Source organism: Neolamprologus brichardi, chromosome 22, assembly GCF_056152115.1.
Source record: "Neolamprologus brichardi isolate AB-2024 chromosome 22, ASM5615211v1, whole genome shotgun sequence".
NCBI classification, from domain to species: Eukaryota; Metazoa; Chordata; class Actinopteri; order Cichliformes; family Cichlidae; genus Neolamprologus; species Neolamprologus brichardi.
Window position 1 is genome coordinate 3,635,910 of NC_142124.1, and position 22,344 is coordinate 3,658,253.

Sequence of the window (22,344 nt, forward strand, 5' to 3'; positions counted from 1 at the left end):
GACTGTTTTAGATTATCTTTTAAATCATTTTCTTCTCAACCAAAAATGGGTGAAACCACTTCTCTGTTGTCCTGGTTTTGTTTGAGCACGATAAAACTGTTTTACTTTCTATTTTAGACGCATGTATTTTAAAAAATCCGTGACAAAAAACACAATGAATAATAATAGAAAGAAGAGACATAATTTAACCACAAATCTCAAAGAAAGAAAATGTTTAAAGACAGTAGAATATAAGCTCTGAAAATTGAAAACTGAGCAGAAGATTAGAAATAAGCTTGTGCTCTAGCTCAGGTGGTGAATATAAGAACCTATTTACACCTGGTTGTTGCAGGGAGAACTACGTCGTTCGACGAAGTGACGTCACATCCGCAGGCCTCCCAGGTTTCCTATCATTTTAGCAAGTGCCCCTGCTGCGACAGCCAAATTAAAGACACAAGTTTATGATCGTGTTGGCATTAACTGCAATGTTAATGAAAGAGATGTTGCAACAGTTTGAAACGAATAAACTTTAAAAATCTTTACTCCTGCTCTCACTGGGAGTATAAATGTTTCCAAGCTGTGACGATGTCAGTGCGCAAAGCCACCAATGTGGTGAGCATGAATAGGACATAAGGCCTTGAATATAATCTGCTGCTGTCATAGGCTTGGACAGGTGAAGGCCTGACTGGGTGTTCGATCATGTTAAGCTAATTTTTCTATTTTTCTGAGAAAAATTAAAAAAAATAGAAAATTAAAAAATATAAAATTAGCATTTCTTACAGATGCAAAATTTCTCAGTGATGTAAATTTCATAACCGGGCGCGAGCAGACCTTTGAGTGCCTGCCTGATTGCACAAGAATTTACATTACACCTGCACTGTAATGTAACTATAATGTAATGCAGTGTTATTTTTTTTAAATAATGAATACATTACCTGTTACTTGTGGCCGTGTTGTTTTAAACCAATTACAGAATAAAAGACTAATAAAAGAAAGACTGAAAGATTAATAAAGATTGTATTTTACAGTGATTGGTTTAAGTACAGGAAAGTGGTGATTTTTAAGCCATAAAAATTCTCACATATCTTCCACACAAAGCTTGATTTTTTAAAAATTAAAACCGGAAATAAAAACTAAATAAATAATGAATAAAAACTCATGTACCATAACTTTTAATTTATATATTTTTGTGATGTTAACTAAATTAAAACGAGTTACAATTAACAAACGCTTTTATACATGAAAAGTAATAAAAACAGAGGAACTTGAATATAACATGGGTCACAGTTCCGCCTTCCGCCTCGGGTGAGGAGGGGTAGTTTACAGGAAGCACCTGAACGCAGCACCGCATTATAGCAAGTCCAGCGGCTGTGGCTTGAAAAGGTAGGCGCTGTAAGTGACGTTAACGATTTATCGGTGGTATATACTGAAATATCCACAAAAATCACCGGGAGGTGTTGGGCTCATCTTTCCGGAGTTAAAACTGGCTGTTAGTGAGCTGACAGCTCACTCTCCTATACGGTAGTTGTCAAAACAAATGATTTCCTTGAGCTAACTTTAAGCTAGCTTCGCCGTTAAATCTCTGCCCAAAGTTACCGGTACGATCTTTTTTTTTTATATATATATATATTTGGGAGGTAAACTACAACGTTTAACCCTCTTATTTATAAAGTTCACACACGCGTCTTTTAAGTTTGTTTTTGTCATTATCTTTATGTTAAAATACTTTTAAGCAGGTTATTTTGCTGTGGGTGGGGGTCTGGGCGGATGTAACTTTAGGTTAGCTTAGCCTCAGTTAGCGAGCTTCGAAGAAGAACTTTTAATGATAAACTTTTAGCAGATTATTTCCGTGAAAAAACTGTCAGCAGGTAGCGACGTTAGGCCTTAAAACATAAGGGAAAAAAAATCTGTACTCAGTTACTGTACAAGTAGCAGGCCCGCGATTAAAATCTTACTGTAAGTAAGTGGCACAGCTTCACATGCGGAAGTGAGTGAAAAGCAGCAACACTTGAATGGATTTTTAACCATTTACAGCTGAAAAAGTTGCCATAAATAAGTTGAAGTTGTCGGTGTTTGCTCAGGGTTCTGTTGACTTTTCTATTTGACAAGTCGGTGTTATTAAACTGCTGTTGGTAGTACCTCATACAAAATCTATCTTAAATTTGACAACGAAAGTTGAAAGTGTCTTATATAAAACTTATAAACACTATGCTTTTCTTGAAGTTACCATTTTAAATTTTTTGGATATTTTAGCTTTTAAAGGCGATTCGATTAGGTTCCAATTTTTTTATATAGCATTAAATCACACAGTTGCCTCAAGGCGCTTTATATTGTAAGGTAAAGCCCCTACAATAATACAGAGAATACGGAGAAAATCCCAACAATCAGATGACCCCCTATGAGCAACCCTTTGGCCACATAGGGAAGGAAAAAACTCTGCATCTGCTGCAGCCGGGTGAGGGAACGGGATGGAAAGATATGTAGGATATAAAGCTATACTAGTATTTTGTTTTCTAGCATAAATAAACCATTATCTACATGGTTTATTCTTGCTCACGTTCATTTGAGTTGGTGAACTCCAGTTGTTAGTATTGTTATGGGATGCGTTGACTAATTATCTGCACAAATGATAAAATTTATCAATGTCAGGTGCTGTTGTCTGTCTGTTGTTTCCATAGACAGTATAGAAAAGACAGCATCATTAATTTTGCATTCTGCTTGGTTGCTGTTTTGGCTCCTGCTGTGTTATTTTTAATGTAATTTTATTTTTAGAGTCAGAAGTGACTTTAAGTGGGGGAGTTCCAAATTATATAATAGATGTATAACTCTCTGTATCCCACTGTATTTCTATTAGCACGTTCCAGATTCCTGAGTATTACTATGAAGTGTCAATTATGATAAATTTCTCAGCCTCCCCTCCTTCTTCTACACCCTCCACTAACGCTCTCTCCTCTCCTATCTCCATCTCATCCTCTTCACCTAAAGCCTGATCTCCTTTACTCAAGTCAGGGCTCTAGCATAGGAATGTGTATGTCGACAGGCATATTTATATGATTGCATTGTCAGCAGATCACACATCCAACTGTCCCATCTCTGGGCAGCTGACAATGAGCCGCCTATAACAACTACCGGATATAGGCTAATATTATGTCAGCTAATGGCTTGAGTGTGTAAAAAATAACACTTTTCCTCTGATAAACAACTTGATTATGTTCTTAAATGGTATGAGAGGCTATTTGCTTAGTGTTAGAGTCTGACAACTGATCCATTTTAAAGAAGCTTTCAGTAATACCAGGTAACACTGGCAAACGCAGGAGTGCTTACCGGCAGAAAGGTTAATCTCACCTCAGTATAGCTGTCATTGGTCAGAAGTGAGATTCACTGACTCATCGACTCATATTGGACTACTTTCACAAAGCTTTACAACCTCCTCCTGAGTAAATAGATGTGGACGCTTTACAGCCGGCATTTTAAAAGCTGTAGTAAACAGCGGGTCGATGGCCTACACTCACTACAAATGAGCGCCATCCAGAACCTTTGTGATGAATCAGGGGTAAAAATTTTAAATATTCCAAAATATTTAACACAAGTCCATTGCTTTATTTCTGATGTATTGCTAATGTTGATATTATTCAAATACCAAATAGTATGAAAACAAAATATTTTTACTCACAAACAGTAGTAGAAATGTGTCGGCCAGCCACAACCATTATTACAGTACAGATGGATAAAAGACATAGCTGTCGTGACTACTCTAGTAAAAGTCCCGTCCCAGGCTTGCGTTTACCATCTTGGTGTGTTGAAACACTGCATTACAGGTGATGGGTGGATCTAAGTGTTAAACTGCAGTTATTGGCAAATGACTCATAATTGACAAGATGTTAGCTAATGAATTTGGCTAATTTTTGGAGTCGGCTTCAAGTGTAATTGAAGTTTTCTTCAGACATAAAATTTTTTTATTTTTCTATAAAAACATATTTTCTGTTTTCCCATAAAAGCAAAGTAAACTGACAAGAATACAGCAGTTCAGTCTAACAGCAAGTCTTTTAAACTAACATATTTCAACAATAAGTATTTCACTAGTCTTGAATAAGGACAGCAATTCAGGCAACCAAGAAAACTGAGCTATGAAAGTTGTAGTAGTTGCATCTTAAGGCAAACTGAGTAGTAGTTTAGTATTTAGACGATTTGAGAATGTCCTTCAACATATATAGAATACTAACTATTACTTGTACATTATCTTTCACTGGTCTTTGTAGTCCCACTTGTGATCAAACTGAACTCTGCTAAATGGTAAATGGACTCGTTCTTATATAGCGCATTTCTACTCTATCTGAGCACTCAAAGAGCTTTCTACAACAAATTCATTCGGCCAGTCACACCCATTCACACAAGCACCTTTTCTAAGCTGTTAGTGCCTATCTAAGATTCATGCACATTCACACTCCAATGGATGCATCGGTTAGTATCTTGCCCAAGGATATTTGGCATGTAGACTAGGGGGAAGCCAGTAATCAAACCACCAATCTTCTGATCAGTAGATGACCTGCTCTACCGCCTGAGCTACAGCCCACCCCTAAGCTAAAATGCTTAGGGTTTTAGAAATGAGCCCTGTAATAAAATTATCTGGATGCAACTGGGGTAGAAAGGGGCATTGAAAAGACTCAGCTAGTGCTAATTTCCCAAAACTATATTTTGCTGACGAATGAATAACTGGTGTCATCGTGCCTGCAAATGACTGGCCACCTTGTTTCTGACTCATCAGAGTTCAGCTGAATTCTGGCACTGCCAATTTACCCAAACAAAGAGCCAGTGATGAAGTGGCAGGCCATAGCCCTCTAACCATTGTCCTTCTTAATGAAGCCGCAGAGTGGGTATGAGAGCTGCTCGGCATCAGAGAGGTCACAGGTTCTCTAGTCATTGTGTAGTAAACATCGCGCTACAGACCAGGCAGTGTTTCCATCAGCCAGTCTCATACTGACTCCGCATTTTCATATCACCTGATCCAAACAGGCAGGGAAAAAAGGGCATAAAAACCATTTAATAATTCTTAAACATGCAACTGAGCAGGTGTTTGGAAAAGTAATTTAATCTACATTTTGATCACCCATAAGCATCTATACATAGTAAATTAGTTAATGCTTCGCCCTCTTACTTGACACAACACAGTGGCAAGTTGAGCATAGTATCAAAACATAACTACATAGAAAATCTTGCATGTTAATATGACCCTTAAAGCTGTCCAGAAATGCATGTAGGTTTTGTCCAGGGGAGTTATAAGAAAACAGACCAAAGAGCCAGTGTAACAAAGCCTACTGGCATTACTGTGTGAGATTTTGCTGGTAATTTTTCCCTTTAAACTGATGCTCAAAGTTGGAAAACAATTCTCAAACAAAATTTTGGCATTAGATTTGGACACTTGATTGATTTGAGTGATGTTTTTAACAACACCTAAATGTGTTTTTTAGCCCTGAAGATAAGGTGAAAAAATAATACAGATGAAATGACACAAAATTTAGCCCGTTGTCTACTTTGAGGGCCTGCAACTTGGAAAACACTCACAGTATGAAGCTAAAATTTATACATGACTTCATTTGATATACTAAAGTTGTGTGGAAATCACATGTAGATGAAAATCATTTGATTATGAGGGTGGTTGGAGAAGTCGTTTTCTCACATTTATTTGCTTCTGTATAAAATCAACCTGTTACAGAGCAGCTGCGTCTGCTTGCACTAAAACTTAAATAAAAGTAACTGGGAATTGTGTCGTAAGCATCGACTGCAATGACTTAAATCTTTTGTCTCATATTGTCAAGGCTTGTTTGTATACAGTTATGTTGCCATGGTTACCCTTCTGCACATGAAATATTGTTGGGAGTTACAGAATCAAGAGCAGGGCATCACCTCGCTTATGGAAAGCCCCTGAAATGTAGCAGTTGCACCGGATGCTCAGTTTGATAATGACTGAAGTACAACTACAGCCTATTAATACTTTCATTCTCAGTGATTCAAGTAGATTAAACCTTACATTATTCTCATAGATCCTTTTAGACTTGGGAAGGATTGTCTCAAAAAGTTGCTTTTGTCTTAAAGGCAACATTCATCAGGTGATTTCCATTATGTATAACATATATAATTACTTTCATTATGGACAAACACCTGATTAAGGTCTGTCAGGGGCTTATTTTGTCATTCCAGCAGTCTTCCAGAGACCTCACTTCCTATGTTGTACACTTTGTTACTGATATGTCCTTTTTTCTTAACCAGCATATGCTCACTATGCTACTATGCTAACTTTTGTGGATTTAAATGTGGTGTTTGTATCATGAAATTAAAACAAGAAGGTGTTTTCATAAGGTGTTGTAGGTGCATTATATAGGTGCACAGTTCAATTTTGTGGATAAAAATAAAATTTTGTGTGAAATAAAAATGATATGGTGATTTTTATAAGGTTCTGTAAGGTGCAAAAATGCGATAAATGAGCCATATCAGCCCATTGGTAGGTGGTTACTAGGCAACATGATGTTTAAATATATGACATACATAAGAACACCTCTAAGGTGTACCTGTGTGCCAGGTTTGGCTCCTTGTGGTTTTAGGATCAGTTCAGGGATAAAGAAACAAACACACAGACGGAGATTGTTTGTTTTAATAAGAAGGTTTTCTACTTTTCTCCTCCTCAGATGCAAACTATAAAGTGTGTGGTGGTGGGTGACGGTGCAGTGGGAAAGACATGCCTGCTCATCTCATACACAACGAACAAGTTTCCCTCTGAATACGTTCCTACGGTGAGTAGTCTCAAATAACACGATTAACTTTTTCACTTCCCCAAAGTAATAATACTTGAAATGACAGTGAGCTGACGCACAGCAGCAGCACGGGCCACTTTATCCCTTGTAACACCCAGTGTGCAGGTCTGTCCTGTGGAGTGATACTCATAGATGGGTAACTGCTGTATGTAGGTTACATAAACAGGTTTCTGAAGAAAGTATCGTCAGTATCGACGCCACTGTATTTACAGCATGCACATACCTTTCCAGTTCAGTGAGAGAGTGTCACTCATATTTCAGCTTCACTTTTATTTCTAAAAGATGGGAATGAGTACCAAAACTTGGTAGGAGTACACTGTAGTAAAACTCTGGAGTCTTTTAAGAACTGAAAGGACCAAGATGGGTCATTTATGACTATTATATTTTATACTGAAATATTTTTTTAATGGCTTCTGATGCGTTAACACACATCACCTTCAAAGAAGATTACATTTCATTTATTTGTACATAAACGTATTGCATGTACTGCGTGTATCATTTTAATAACAAAACAGGATGAACTTTACTTTGATCAATAACAAGTCTGAATCAAGTCATTGTAGTCAGGCTGTTTGTTCATCCTTTATTTTCATTATGCTGTGTGAAACGATATATAAGCAAACGTCTTGCTTGTAACTGTAACATTTCAAATATTTTGCGCAGATAAATTCAAAACGAAGCGTGCTGCAGCAGTAACTCTCACTTCTCTAGGTCTGTTAGGAGTGTTCCACAGCAAAACATCATGTAGTGGTTGAGAAGTTGTAGAAGAAGTGCATTGGCAAATTAGTGATGTGAAACTTTCTTAATGTGAAGCACATATAAATATGTGTCTTTTTTATATATAAAATCAACAGACTTCAGTAGTCATTTCAAAGCTTTCTATGTGTAAATATGTCTGAATGTAGAAGTAGAAAATTACAGGTCATCCAGGAATTTAATTGTTTGAGACAAGCCTGTAGTTTACTAATTTATGTGTTTCCTAATCTAATTGTGTGTCATTGTCAAAGAAATCAAAATATGTGCAAGTTTTCTGTGACATAGAAAACATGTATAATGAGAAAAATATTGGTCCTAGCACAGAACCCTGTGGAACGCTATGACTAAGTTTGGTCAACAAATGGTCATAAATGATACAAAAATATGTGAAATTTCATCAGATAAGTTAAAGACCCGTCTCCTTTAGTTTACCTAGACCAATCATACACACATCCATGTCCCTTTAAATTTTCTGTGCTCACACAAGCTTTGCCCTCAGAGTTATTATATTACAGTGCATCAACTATGCACGTGCCATTCAAGCAGAGGTGAGGTGGATTCAAGGAACAATAAAACACCTTTTCAGACACTCAAACTGAAACAAAGCTTTTTGCATTTGGTCTCACTGTGTTCATTTATAGTAGGCAAAGTTTGTATGAGACGTGACGTTTGGTCTCCAGATATATCCAGTGTTTTCTAATAACATTTCTAGTGTTATTATAACTCTTTCAGTCAGCAGCACCTTGAAATTACATCACATATTTTTCTCAAATATCTTAAACCAGGGGTCGGCGACCTGCGGCTCTTTAGTCCTTATACTGCGGCTCTGCGTGGTTTGGGAAAATAAATTAGAAGTTTTTAGCTGAAGTGTATTTTATTTATGTTAGTTCTTTTTTTAACTTGTAGTTCTAAATTGGAAGATTATTGTGATTTTGAAATATAAAAATAAAATTATATTTTATTATTTTTTCATCGCTCAAATAAGCATCACACTCGCGGAAGCCGGTATACCCGCTGAAATGCCGTGCTTTTATCGAGACTTTTAACCCCAGGAAGGCCAAATATGGATCTTCGGATCCACATTATGTCAGCAGCTGTTCTCCACCGCGAACTATGTTAAAAACAAACACCGCTCACGCCTCACAGATGACAGCTTACAGTCCTGCGTAAAGATGAAAGTGACTTCGTACAGCCCTAATTTGCAGACGCTGTGCGCAGAGGTTCAGGAGCAGAAGTCCCATTGTAAACATATCACGGCAGACCTGACGATGTTTGCATGAACACGCTTTTCAGCATCTCTTTATTGACCACTTTTCACACACGGTTGCTGTACGCATACTGCCGGCTGTAGCGTTTCAGCTCACAGCCCGACACAGACCAACAACAACACAACAGCACAGACGTTAAGGTGGCGAGGCGTGATTGTGTGTTCCGCTCAGGTACGTCCGCCTCCCCTGCACCGGTGCTGCAGACCACGCCCCCCCACACACATTAACCAGGTAAAATACATATTTAGGCAGAGTTTTGCAAATATCTATTTTTCAGTTTTCAGCAGCATAGTGCTTTTTTTCAATTATTTTTTAAAAGTCAGGTCAAGGCTCCAAAAGCCCAAAGGTGATATAAGGTCTGTTGTCTTTCATGGAATATTTTTTCTCAATATAGATTTAAACCATAATGGTCATCAAACATTTTTACATGGAATAACTTGGTTGACCCACTTTCCTCTAATCTTTATTGAAAAATGGTTCCTAAATTAAATTTGTGCTGATGTTACAGTTTTCAAGGTTGACACATGATCAAGTTGGACTTTTCTTTATACCTATAATAACACGATGAAAAAAACTAAATGTTCTTGATAGAGAGTGAGAAATGTTAGAAAAGGAGACCCTGCGTTACACTTCGAGGTCTTCTCGTACTGCTGAGCTAACAGAGCCAAATATTGATTAAGCTCCACCTTAGATTTAAGCTGACATCTTGATAAATGGTAACTGGTTCTTATGTAGTGCTTTTCAGCTCTGTTTATACGACATGGCCCTTTCATACAAACACTTATTGTTTATACTTTAGTGCTTTCTATCCACCAGACACACACACTACTACTCCAATGAACGCTTTGCAGATCCAACCAGCAACTTTGCGATTACGGATGAACCGCTCCTGACCTCCTGAGCTACAACTTCTCTGTTAGGCAGAGAGAGGTTGTGACAGTTCACACACAGAAAATGCTACAAGTTAAATGTTGCATATAAAAATGAAGGGCTTAAAAGTTATTATAATACGCTTGTTAAATGATGACTTATAAACCCTGCTACTGGGTCCAAGCCCCTGCATTCATTAAGCTGCCCTCTTTTAATAGCAGCACCCTTTTGCACTCAAGCATGAACCTGGATGATATTTTGGTAAAAAGTTATTTTTCACACCTTCAAGAGTTTTGCACATCATTTCCTGAAGTGGTAAACTTTCTAGCGCTCGCTGTTTGTTCTGATTCTCATACACGTTTGTGTCGTTTTTGGTGCGTGCAGTCGGTGGTTTTAATGTCTGTACCTGCAGGGTTAGAAATGTGTGCTCGTCTCCTGACATCCTGTTTGATTCGTGACTATTCAAAAGTGTTGCGTCACGCTGCAGCAGCACGATGAGGAAGAAGCTCTGCAGCGTGACGCAAATGTGGTCCATGTGCGCCTCAGCTCAGCTGATCCTGCGTTCTCTGACTCTGTGGTTTGTTGCCGTCAGAAAGCGGCTTGCTGAGCGTCGACAGGCTCTGCAGCCCTGCTAGAAATATCTGAAATGCCTCCTAATTGATGATGGGTAGGGTCTGTGAGTAGGGACTGCAAACTGATGAGTAATTGTCTTCTGTTTTCTGTTGGTGCCACTGCTTGGTCTGTCAGCAGTCAGCACTGTTTGAGAATTGCAGAAGCAACAGTGCTGACTCAACTTTTATCTTTCTCTTCCTGTCAGACCGTCCATCTCACTCACCTCGCTTCCACTCCACTATTTTTAACTCTTCAGTACAAATGTTGTGCAACCAATTCTGTTTGAATTTTTATTACGATTTTTGGCGGCCACCAATTACTAAAACAAGAACACTTAAGTTAAAAAAATGCACTTTTTTCCAGTATTACTACGGCTGTTACTGATTATTGTTGTAGTATAAAAGCACAACCTTCACATCTAGACTGTTTTGCAGCTTAAACAACAGTAGTATTTGCCATTTTACCTCTTTATGATTCCAAAACCTTATCAAGATCAGAAAGTACTTTAAACTTTAATGCATTTAAAAGACCAATGGGACCAATGGGTACCAAACGTCTCACAGAGCCTTACGGTCCGTGGCTCAGGGGTTGGGGATCGCTGCTTTAATAGGCTCGCTCTTCCCCGGGCTGTATGTTTGGCGTACCTCGTATATGCAGGAATAGTCATGTCAGTATTTATCTATTATTTGTTTATCTACTTTATTTCAAATGCGTTGTTTAAATGCCACATTGTTGTTATTCCATTATTTTTCAGTGCATATGAGCTTTCCCTTTCATATTTAAAAATGCGCTCTGCTTCTTCTTAAACTCAGTCAACAAGAGTAGAAGTGAGGGCATCACACGACCACCTCGGTTTGCCGAGACTGGACTGTTTTCTTTCTGTCTGCTCTTCTTTGTTTTCTCAGTCTTGTTTGAGCACTTTTATTACCCACTGAAAAAAATTATGTAAAAACATATCTTAGCTGTTTGTAGTTTTCAGCTCGTCTGTGGCTTCCTACTAATGAAAACACTGGCATAGTAGCTCTTTGCTGTTAGCATAGAGCTCTTTTTTCCTTATTAGTGCTACATGTAGGAAAACCTTTATATAAGTACTAAAGACGTAACTTTATTATCAAAATACTGATTATAATTACTGTGATATTTTGAGAATAAAGGTGTAAAACATTCGTTGTATTAAATTACCTTAAGATTTCTTTTATATTGCGTTATTGATTAAGATATTGCCCAACATAAAACAGGAAGGCTGTAATATTTTCAGAATAAAGGTGCTATTCAAGACAGAAGTGGAAATACTAAAAAAAGGATATCAAGAACTAAGTTTTATTCTAAAATTTTACTTTCTTTCCTCATAAATGCAACTTTTTATGCTTATTTTTTATCATCCGTGAATAGTAATACGATTTTACACACCTCCAACATGATTCAGCAAAAGCTGTGTTATTTTGTTTTTATTGCTTACTGTCACATTGTTGTTATTCCTGTGCAACATGCTGTTCCTGCATTCTCCTGTTGTTAATCACCGCCTTATTAATGTCACCAACGTACTTAATGAACCCTAATCTTTGAGACTAGTCATCATGCAGCATTCAGTTGAGCAATGTCTTGTTTTAGACAAGACTTTATTCTCCTGTACGCTTTCTGTTTCATGTTTGCTCTGTGTGTGCGTGTGTGTGTTGAGCAACTATACATCGGTGCTGTATTATGTGTTTGCATTGTTTCCTGTCAATCTGCTGACAAACAAGCCACACAGTAAGAAATTAGGAGAGAGTAAGTCTACTCCAGGAAGTAATTCCTCACAAACAAGTCGCCTTACAGGAATCTGATGTCAAACCTGTCACATTTTACAAGAAGTGTGTTTATTGTTTAATTTCAGGCTGTTGTTTGGCTCTGTATGAAACTGAAACGGCATATAAATACAGTTATCGTAACAGCACAGTCGGGACACAGTTCGGCACAGCGCTTTTTCTCCACTGTGTCTGCTGTGATCTGTTTCCAGCAGCTTCTGTAGTCTGAGCTCCATCCAAAGCTCTTACCATCAAACCTGTGTCTGTTCTTCTGTCTGTGTGGTGGATGTTTGAGTGGAGGCGCCAGTTACTCGGTGTTTCTGTCCAAACTTGACCTGAAGAGTACTTCTGTCCCTGTTTGTCCATTTCTCTGCGTGTGTGTGTCGCACACTCTGAAGTGTTTCATCAGTCTATCAAACGTCGGGTCAATTCTGCCTCTTTGTGCTCGCAAGAAAAATAAACAACCAACAAACAAGTAGAAGAAATTTTGAACAGTTGTAGCAGCAGCTTCTCTGGTTAAAAAAAGATGGTAAACCATCGTGTTAATGCCAAATCCTGTAAAACCAGTTAACAGTTAACTGGGATTTCTTACTGGCTCAGGATCTTTGAGCGTGATTGCACATAATCATGATTTGTCTGCATATAACTAAGGCGAAAAGTCTGTGACTTTTCCAGACGTCAGTGCATTTTCCTGCTATCCTCGGTCATTTGACTGGACTTTCTGTTAAGTTTCAGCAATTAAACAAAAACGTTTTACTTTGGAAGACCAGAACCTCTGGTGGGTCCCGAATTGTTTTACGTGCCAGAAAAGCTGTCTGCTGACTCATCTCGCCTGATTCGCTTTTGGTGGCGTGCGACCAAAGTGTTTTTTGGCTGTCTGCTTTAGCTGTTTCTCCCTCGACCTGTGGCTACCGTCCAATTGTTCTGATGCCTCCAAGTCTGCTGTCACGAGGGTCTCGCTTCACAGCCGTCTGCACAAACAGACACAATGGAGGCCGTGGGCCAGCAGTGACCAGCAGCTCCCAAATAAGATGGGCTTCACGAGCACAAACACCCAGTGGTGTGCACCCAACTGTCTGCAGGTCAATCAGCTCTGCCTGTTTAATCATTTTATTTGCAGTGTTTCCAATCTGAGTAGTATTTAAAGTAAACTCCTTGTGAAGACTCGTTGCTTTAAGTGACTGAAACGGTTTTCAGTCCAAGACGAGACTAAAAGTTAATGAATAATTGTGTTAATTATTACAGTTATAGTTCAAAATGATGCTGATTGTTTTGTGAAACAGTCGAGCAGCTTGAAACTCGCTGATGAAACATGTCTCTATGAAGATCGTCGTGCAACAAGCATTTCCAGTCAGCTACTGTGACCGTACCTTGTTTTATACTGCATGAGGTCATCATCGTGAACACTCCCTGCTTTAGCGCACGTCCGCCGAGCCAAGGTTAGCAGGCATGTTGGGACTGGGCTGTTTTATTGTACACAGCAGCAGCCTGAAGGTATGGCTGTGATTAAATAAAAGGAAGGACTGAACCAAGACGCAGCAGGTCTGCTTACCTGAACAACAAAACAATATTCAGTTTCCATCATTTCATGTAATTCAGTAAAGATCATGTATGAAACAAACTATTTAAAGAGCAGCTGTTTTACCCATTTCCAGTTCCATATCTGTATCATTGGACCCTACTGCAGTAGCTTTGCATGATTCACAGTTCACAATAATCCTGATTTCTTTTACACCAGGATGAGTAGCTGCACCTCTCAAAAAGAAGGGTTGAACAGCAAGTAGGTTGGATTTCTCTGGCCAAGATGGCAATTATGAGAATTAACTGCCTTGAATCACATCATACAGATCCAGACAGTTGTCTTAGATACAGCACACGATGTTAAGAAATCCACTTCACACGTTCCCAACACTGGAAATGATCGGTTTCATGGAGGTGAACGCCTGCGGTGTTTAGTCAGTTTAAATCAATTTCTCATTTTCCGTCTTGTTGCAGTTCGTTTGTGCAGATGTAAATAGAATCGCACTCGAGCGCGGACCAAAACAACCGCACCGAGACGCTTTGGAGGACGTCTGTGCGGTTCCAAATGAACTCAGCAGTTCGTTTGTGGTGTGAACAGGATATGAGCTCAGTCAGGCCCAATTACCAGGTAGATGTTGAAGGTTTGAGCTTCCCGTAGTCACGTGCGGTTATTTCTTTGTATTCTGTGAAGCATGAGGTACTATAGATGTGCACAGGTTAGCAACTAGCCGCCCAACATAAATTGTTTTTTTTCAGTTGACACGTTTAGAAACTTGTGAACTGATTCTGACCGGAGGAAATAAACTGTAGGTGTGAAACGCGCTCATCCACTGTTTAATGAGTTAAAGATTTGCTTAATGGAGCATCATGTGCTCATGTTTTAGCATTTTTAACTTTGCATATTCAACACTGGAGTTGTCTGGTTTGTATGACAGCGGTGCTGAACGTCTGTCAAACAAAAGCACTAGGAAAGCATTTCCTTTTTCAACGATTTAACTGAAGAAGTCTTCTTCCGGTCTACACTTTACTTCCTTTTTTTGTTTTCTGCTCTCTCTGTCATATCACCCGGCTTCTGTTTTCTCACCTTTTCCCCTCTTTGTCCCCCAGGTGTTCGACAACTATGCCGTGACGGTGATGATCGGTGGAGAACCGTACACTCTGGGACTGTTTGACACTGCAGGTAAAAAAATCTAAAACCATTTCAGTTAATTCACTGTAGGAACAGCGAACACACTCCCACGAGCAGTGACTGCCTAATATTTACAGAAAGGGTTTTTTTCGTGCAGTTAAAAGTAGCGCTGGGTATCGTCACTGATTTCTAGAATCGATTCAATTCCAATTCACAAGGTCCCGAATCGATTCGATTTAATTCAATTTGAATCTGGAAAATTTTGACAGTCAGAAATATTATAATTCAGATTGGTACATTTACATATTTTTGTATCTATAAAAAGGAAGCTGACACACGCAAGACTTTATCAAAGGTGTGAGCGTCACAGCAGATGCCTTTGCGTCAAAGTAGCTGAAGATAAAACAGAAAAACATGAAGGCGATTTTCCTGTTCTGGGATTTTATAAAATATTCTGCAGTACATCAAAAACGAAAGAAAACCATTAATCAACACATGAACATTGCCTCTGAAGTTACAGCGGTTTTATTAGAGACACACTTAGCGTTTTGCATTTTGCATAATTTTAAAAAGTTTAAATTTGTTCAGTGTTGAACGGCAGAAATTAGGTTTTCTTTTCAGAAGTATATAAAATGAAAAGAAAAAAAAACGTCGGCTGACAGCGCTGTAAACAACGGTAGACTTGTGCGTAACAAGCAAGCGAATAATGAACAAAACAGATTTTTAGACGGGAAACTGTTCTTGAAGAGAGAGAGAGAGAGCTGTGCATCGTGGTCGAAGCAAAACGGCAAAAGTCAGAGTGAATTCATGACGATGTTTATGTGAAGCCTAGTTTGGATCTTCTTTTGCTGCTGGTTCGGTCAATATCGTTTGGAGAGACATCAAACTAACAGCTTTAGAATCGGCGCATAAAGGGCGTGAACACAAAGCTCGACCCGCCGACAGATCAGAATCAGCGAGCTGTCGGCTTTCAGCCCCGACCGTGAGAAAGTCACATCTAACTGATTCTGATCCGCGGTTGCGCTGTGTGTTTAAGTCTTTGTGCAGAATCCGTGTTCCTGCTCTCATTTACTGTCTTAGCTGTTTGGTGGTTGTTGAAATTTTGTGAGATTTCACCAGAGATTCTGACATTTCGGGCAAAATAAATTTATATTAAAAAATCGATTCAGGATTTTAATGAATCAATTTTACGTTATCCAAGCCAGAATCGATTTTAATCGATACATCGATTATAAAAACCCAGCCCTAGTTAAAAGCACTACAAAACCTAAAAATAAAACGAAGTCAATGTGCTAACCCTCTTCTATCAAAAAGATGATGAAAACTTCCTGGGGGGGAAAATGCATCATGAAATCTTAATTTTTGGCTACATCTCACCACCGCTTTTGGTAAAACAGGAAGTCAGAGAGTTTTTGGTAGTGTGAGATGTTAGCTGGTGAAGGTGAGACCGAGCGGACTGCGATCTGCTCCACATTTACCTGTCAAATAAACAAGCCACACTCCTAAGATTAAACCTTTACAGTATCCATATGTTTAAATGAAAATCCCCGCTGCGTCGCTATGGTGAAGAGGGTGGAGGGCTTTTGTTTTGTAGCTCGCTGCGCATGTTCATGTGGTCCAAAGTTGGACACTTTAATATGGGCATTGACTCAGTTCTGGAGCCCACCTCAACTGGACCTGAAGCTTTGTTTTGTTTTTTATCTCTATTAGCTTAATTTTGTCATCTTGTGGCTCCCCCTGCAGGTCAGGAGGATTACGACAGACTGCGACCCCTCAGCTACCCTCAGACTGACGTCTTCCTCGTTTGTTTCTCTGTTGTATCACCTTCATCCTTCGAGAACGTCAGAGAGAAGGTTTGTTTAGCTCTCTGTGTTTTTTGTTTCTAGATTAAGATTGACACATGTACCTTTCACCTTTTTAAACAAGGCTGTCAGAATAATCTGTAAACCAGATTATTCACTATGACAAGTTATTGTCTTCTCAGTAAAAATTAATTGAGAACACCATCAGCTTGGTTTTAGATCTAAATGTGTTCACAGTGTAACTTTAAGGACACAGAGGAGGCTTCAGGTCAGTTGGAGTTGCATTGAAAGTCCATCAAGCCTGACCTTGACCTTGTCTTTTCACAGTGGGTGCCAGAGATTTCACACCACTGCCCACGGACGCCCTTCCTGCTGGTGGGGACTCAGGTGGATCTCAGAGACGACAGCAACACCCTGGAGAAGCTGGCCAAGAACAAACAGCGAGCCCTGAGCTGTGAGAGCGGAGAAAAACTGGCTCGTGAGCTGAAGGCCGTCAAATACGTGGAGTGTTCGGCTCTGACGCAGGTACGGAGAGAAGTAGTCGCCTGAGGCGGGAGAAACAGGCCTTTAGCATCCATGTGAGCTCAGGTCTGATGAGGTCAAAGGAAGTTTCACAGTTAAGTCTAATAAGCGTGGCGACGTGTAGCTACAGAACTGTCTGCGTCCAGCTGTGAAACTGGAAACATCAGCTCGTTTCCACGTGGCTCCGTGTGCTAGGCATGATTCTGGTTACAACTGCTAATCAGCTTTTAAAAAGCACTTTTAAAAATAAATCATCATCAGACAATTACCTGTGAGCATTAAATAGGAACTGAAACTAGTGTTTGAACCAAAAAAGTTATCAAGAAAGTGTTTACTGAGATCATAGAGGAGGGAAGGGAGCAAAAGATCGTATTTCTGTAGACGTCTATACAACCAGAAGTCTTGTTTGTTTGTTTTTTCATTAAAAGTAAATCAGACTTGGTTTACTTTCCTTTTGACTTCACTTCTGAATCTTTTGCATGGTCTGCGGTGGGGGGGAGGGGGGAAGTGTTTACCTGCTTTAAAAAAAAGTCTTCTTAAATGTAATTGATTAGTTAACCCTTTAAAACCGGTCAGAGCGGGCACGCTCCATTTTGCGTAACTATTTTTAAATCCCGGTAGCTCTGCAACCACGTGAGCTAGCGCAATAATTTGTTTTGCATATGAAACCGGAGGAGTTGTACTTACATCTTATGCCATCAGCTTGTCCTCGGTCACAGTTTCCTTCCACATATAACTTTGCAAAAACTGCATAAAAAGCACTTGCAGCAACAAAAACATAATATTCCAGAAACAGGCTTTGCCGATCCGATCAGCTGTTCATAACACTTCCTATGTTGGAATAGACGTCAGCGCGAACTATCGCATGTCTGCCATGACCTGCCCGAAACCGGAAGTGACGTCATTTTGCGGAAATGTAGCTTTTTACCATCAGGGCCTCATGAGCCTATACTGGTGTTTTTAAAAGTTATGTTTGACTTTATGACTTTCTGTGTGGTTTCTGGGATGCTTAGGACTCATATTGCACTGCTGGAAATAGTTTATTTTGATGCATATGCTGCTTTTTTGCAAATTTGCATTATAATATTTATTTTCGTTTTTCCTGCAGTGTATAAAAATTGGTGTATTTCAAAAATAAAACTATGAAGACACTCAAAATAAATTTCCTGTTTTGGGAAACTATTTTGTGCAACTTTTTTGTATTTACAGTTTTGAGGGATAAGCCTCTTAAATTTCTCTAACTAGAAATATATGTAAAAAAAACAAAAACGATTTTCAATTTTTTTGTAGTTTATTGCACTTTTTTGCAATTTATGTAATTACTATGCACTTAATGCAGACATATTATTAAAATTTAGGCTGTAATGGTTGTATTGATGTATATCAACTTGAAATGCTCCCAAAAATGGCTCCACAGCATGTAAAAATATAATATAAGCTCTGGCGGACTTGGTTCTATGGTAGGTCTTAAAGGGTTAAAAACAGAAGACTTTCCTCCTACGTGTTAATCTACTTATTCTACATACGGTCATGTTATTTAGTCAAATTCTTTTATTTATTTTTATGTATTTTTTTGGTAGAGCTAGACAGAAACCGCCTCCCCAGCACATTCAGCGAGAGGACAGGAGCTCCCTTCATTAGAAAAAAGTATTTGTTATTTTACTTTGTTTTATTGCGAGTAGATTTGAGGCACGCAGAGATCTGTGGCAGAGCTCCTCCTCGGTCTGAAAGGATGGCGACGTCATCTATTTTCATTTCTAGTTTCCTTTGTAGAATTTTCTTTCTTTTTAAATGTGAGTTAAATTTTTGAATTTGTTTTTTTTTTTTTTTTTTATTAATTATTGTTTATTTATTTAGTAATTGGTCTTTTTTGTTTATTTAGAGGGGACTGAAGAACGTGTTTGACGAGGCCATCCTGGCAGCTCTGGAGCCTCCGGACACCAAACCCAAAAAGCGCTGCGTTCTGTTGTAGACGCCACAACAAGAAGAAGAAGAAGAAGAGGAGGAGGAGGAGGATAGGAGAAGGTGGAGGTGGACCAGGAGGAGATTATTAACCCAGATGGGAACTGAGGGGGGGAGGGTAGACGCATTTAAACAGTGCCTTCAGCCATAGTGACTTAACGTGGGTGTGGTGTTAGAACGGATAGGCGCTTTGTTTTCATCGCCGTAACATGACTAACATGTTTGAGCAACACTCTTCGCTAACCTGGAAACAGGGTTTTAATAATCGCAGGAAGCAGATTGAGCAATAGTAGTTTAAACCTCAGATGCCTTGAAGATACAAACTATGGATGGAGTCACGTTTGCAGCGGAAACTTAACAAAAACTTTTAAAATCATTGAAAAAATCTACAAGGAACTGTATAAAATATCTGAATAAATGTTGGGAACAATGTGTCGGGTCAGTAAACTGCTGCTTTATATTTGTGACACTTGATGATCTGCTGTTGATTTCATAGTCTTGAAATAATTTGGTAATCATAGAGTTTGAGCGGTTGTGGTGTACAGTAGCAGTGACGGGCGCTACACTGTTGATCTCAACAATAGCTTTTTTTAATTTGTTAACTTTTCCACGTTAAAACGAAAAAACTTGAGCAGTATTTTTCCCTTTTCTTTTGTTAGCATAAAGATTAACTCTGTTTACAGATTTTCATTTTTTATTTTTAACCTTTAAACCAAAAAATCGTATGCAGTTGTGACACGTGGCACTCAGAAAATCTACAAATACAAAAAATAATAACCTACAGGAGAAAAAAGCCTTTTGACTGTTGCTTCTGTAAGTGCAGTTTTGATGTCCTGGTCACAAGTTAAAAGTATTTAAGGTAGTGCTTTAAAATAATTGTCCAGAGGTGTTTCAGCGTAGCTGCTGAGTGGCTGTGTTTGCTTCTAGAAAGCCTTTGTTGACATTCTCATCCTGTGGCGAAAAATCCTGTGAAACTTGAGGTAAAGGAGCTCGTTTGCTCTTAATGTATCCACAATACAATTCAAGAAAGTCCTTTTAAAGAAAGCAGGAAATCTTTCCAAGCAGCTGTAGTTTGATCCCAACATAAGGTCAGATGAATCCTAAAGTAGATAAACCCATCGACCGCTGCTTAAACTGTAGATTTAAATGTAATCAAAAGTGTTGATCATAAGAAAGTCAGCATTGTTGTTTTATTCAATCACTGGTTTCAAAAAAGCAACAAGAAGAGCATCAACAAACATTTTCAGCACTCTTGTATCATCTAGCCGACACCTTTGGGCAGTAAAAAAACAAAACTTAGCTGTTTCCTCCAAACACTGAAAGAATGAGCGTTTAACCCAACACGCTGGAGTGAAGTCACGCCTGCAAACCGACCAGGGGATTCAAACACGAACCTTCCTGCTGTGAGGCAACGCTGCTAACGCTGCAGCTCCAGTAGCCTTCAGTTTAGGAGCCTCGGCGTGCTGTAGCTGCGAGTTCTCTAACTTGACTTCATCCGTGTCAAAAAGAATAACTGAGACTAAACATTTACTAACTGGGCAGAAGCTGCACGTTACAGGACAACACATGCATTGGTGTGCACAGTAGCTAACAGTGCCTCAATCTGTAGCTGAGACGAGTTAGAAACTCGATGTTCTCGTGTGGATGCATCCAAAGTAACAAAAATAATATTCAGACTCTTTAAGTCTTGAATTGTCTGAGATTTCTCAAGTTCCATCTGGTAACAGGACAAATGTTACCACCTGACCGCAGAAACGTGAATGTTTTGCAAGAATTTGCATGCAACTGCACACAACATATAACTCCTAACAATAACTTTAACTGTAAACATTAGTAGAGATATTGATAAAGATTGGGTGAAATGTCCCTTTAGAACGAGTCACTGTGTGGAAACTGTGAGACGCGCCTTTTTTTTTAGTTTCTTAAATGTTTTCCACCTTATTAAACTGTTAAAGTCGACACAGACAAACGGCCCACGTGTGACCTCCTCTTGTTTTGTCCACTCCTGCTTCGCTGCTCCAGCCGAGGTGGTTCTCCGGTGGCTCGTTGGCTCCTCCTGGAGGCCTTAAAGGGGATTAGGCTGGTTTAAAGGATTCTGTGTGTCATTTCATTGGCTAAAATCAGACTGATCAGTGTTTGAGAAGTTAAAGTTGGGTCTTTTAAAGACATCAGTTCTACCTTCGTTCATCTTCTAGCGGCGTCACAGTTTTTATATTTCATTTTAATGTTACTACCTTTAAATAAGGAAGTGCTGCGCTGACCTTTAGGAAAAAACCCTCCTCAGAGACTGAATTTTCCCAGTCATTTATTGAAATCTGCTGCTCTGACAGCAAACTTGGACTGAAAGAGTCGGTGCTGCTTGTTTTTATTCATCTTTCATAAAGTTAGTTAAAGCTACAATCAACAAACCTCTGATCTGAGGATGGTTTAAGGCGGTTTAACTGGTGAGATATTAAAGTTCTCTGACACTGATCAGGAGTCAGTAACACATTTGAAACCTTTAAACTGAAATCATTTCCCACTCAAACAAACTGAAATTCCACTTTCCCTCCTCTGTTTCTTTTCTATGGTTGATGATGGTTTATTCTGATTATGTATGGATGATTATAAGTATTATATAGATTTTTTTCTTTATTGTTTCCTGGTGATTTTTTTTAACTGGGTGTTTCTGGAATTTTAATTCCTTTTCTCTTTAGACGTTTTTACTGACACTTGACGGTTGAGTGCCAACAGCTGGTTCGAGTATTGCGAAGTGATAACGAGCTTCTAATGGCAGGAGAGAAACATGAGAGCCGAAGCAAGAATTAAAGATGTTTTAAAAGATGAATGTTGGAAGTGGTGGGTGTTTGGAAATAATAAAACCAGTACTTGAATGGTTTTTTTTCACTTGGACTTTATTTGTTTAAATTAGAAAACTGCTTTTTTTATCCCTGTGATTGCCAGGATCTTTTTAATTTGTTCATTTGAAATCAGACTGCCTCTTCATGGATGAAAGTATAAATGTTTCAAAATTAGACGGAGGATTTGTAGTTGTTCTTTTTAAATAGTCTTAATAATCTGAATGTATAATCTTTTGCCGTTGTTTGTTTGTTTGGTTTTTTTTAAACAAACAACAGCTGTGTCCCAAAACGTCGGCTGCATCCTTCGGAGGACCCGGCCTTCACGGTCTACGTGGGCCGGGTCCTTCAAAGACCGAGAAGGCCGGAAGTGCGAGGCTGTGAAATGGGACGGTCTAGCCTTCAGATTTGCGTCACTGCTGTCTCGGTGGAGTTTAATAAACTCGGCCGTCTGCTCCTTGCTATCTAAAATATAACAGGACACTGGCGTAAA

General features: G+C 39.0%; 1 protein-coding gene across 3 annotated transcripts; it reads left to right on the forward strand.

The window, feature by feature from the left end:
- Positions 1-1,281: 1,281 nt before the first annotated feature.
- On the forward strand, positions 1,282-21,887 carry LOC102783828 (cell division control protein 42 homolog). Of its 3 annotated transcripts, none has more exons than XM_087835366.1 (6): positions 1,282-1,362; positions 6,663-6,767; positions 14,707-14,779; positions 16,472-16,581; positions 16,858-17,055; positions 18,935-21,887. In XM_087835366.1, exons 2-6 carry the CDS (start codon positions 6,663-6,665, stop codon positions 19,022-19,024), a joined length of 576 nt encoding a protein of 191 aa, XP_087691492.1. In that variant the 5' UTR covers positions 1,282-1,362; the 3' UTR covers positions 19,025-21,887. The 3 variants fall into 3 exon arrangements, with proteins under 3 accessions (XP_087691492.1, XP_087691493.1, XP_087691494.1); XM_087835367.1 differs by having other exon boundaries at positions 1,312-1,371; XM_087835368.1 differs by lacking the exon at positions 1,282-1,362 and adding an exon at positions 1,382-1,500.
- Positions 21,888-22,344: the final 457 nt, after the last annotated feature.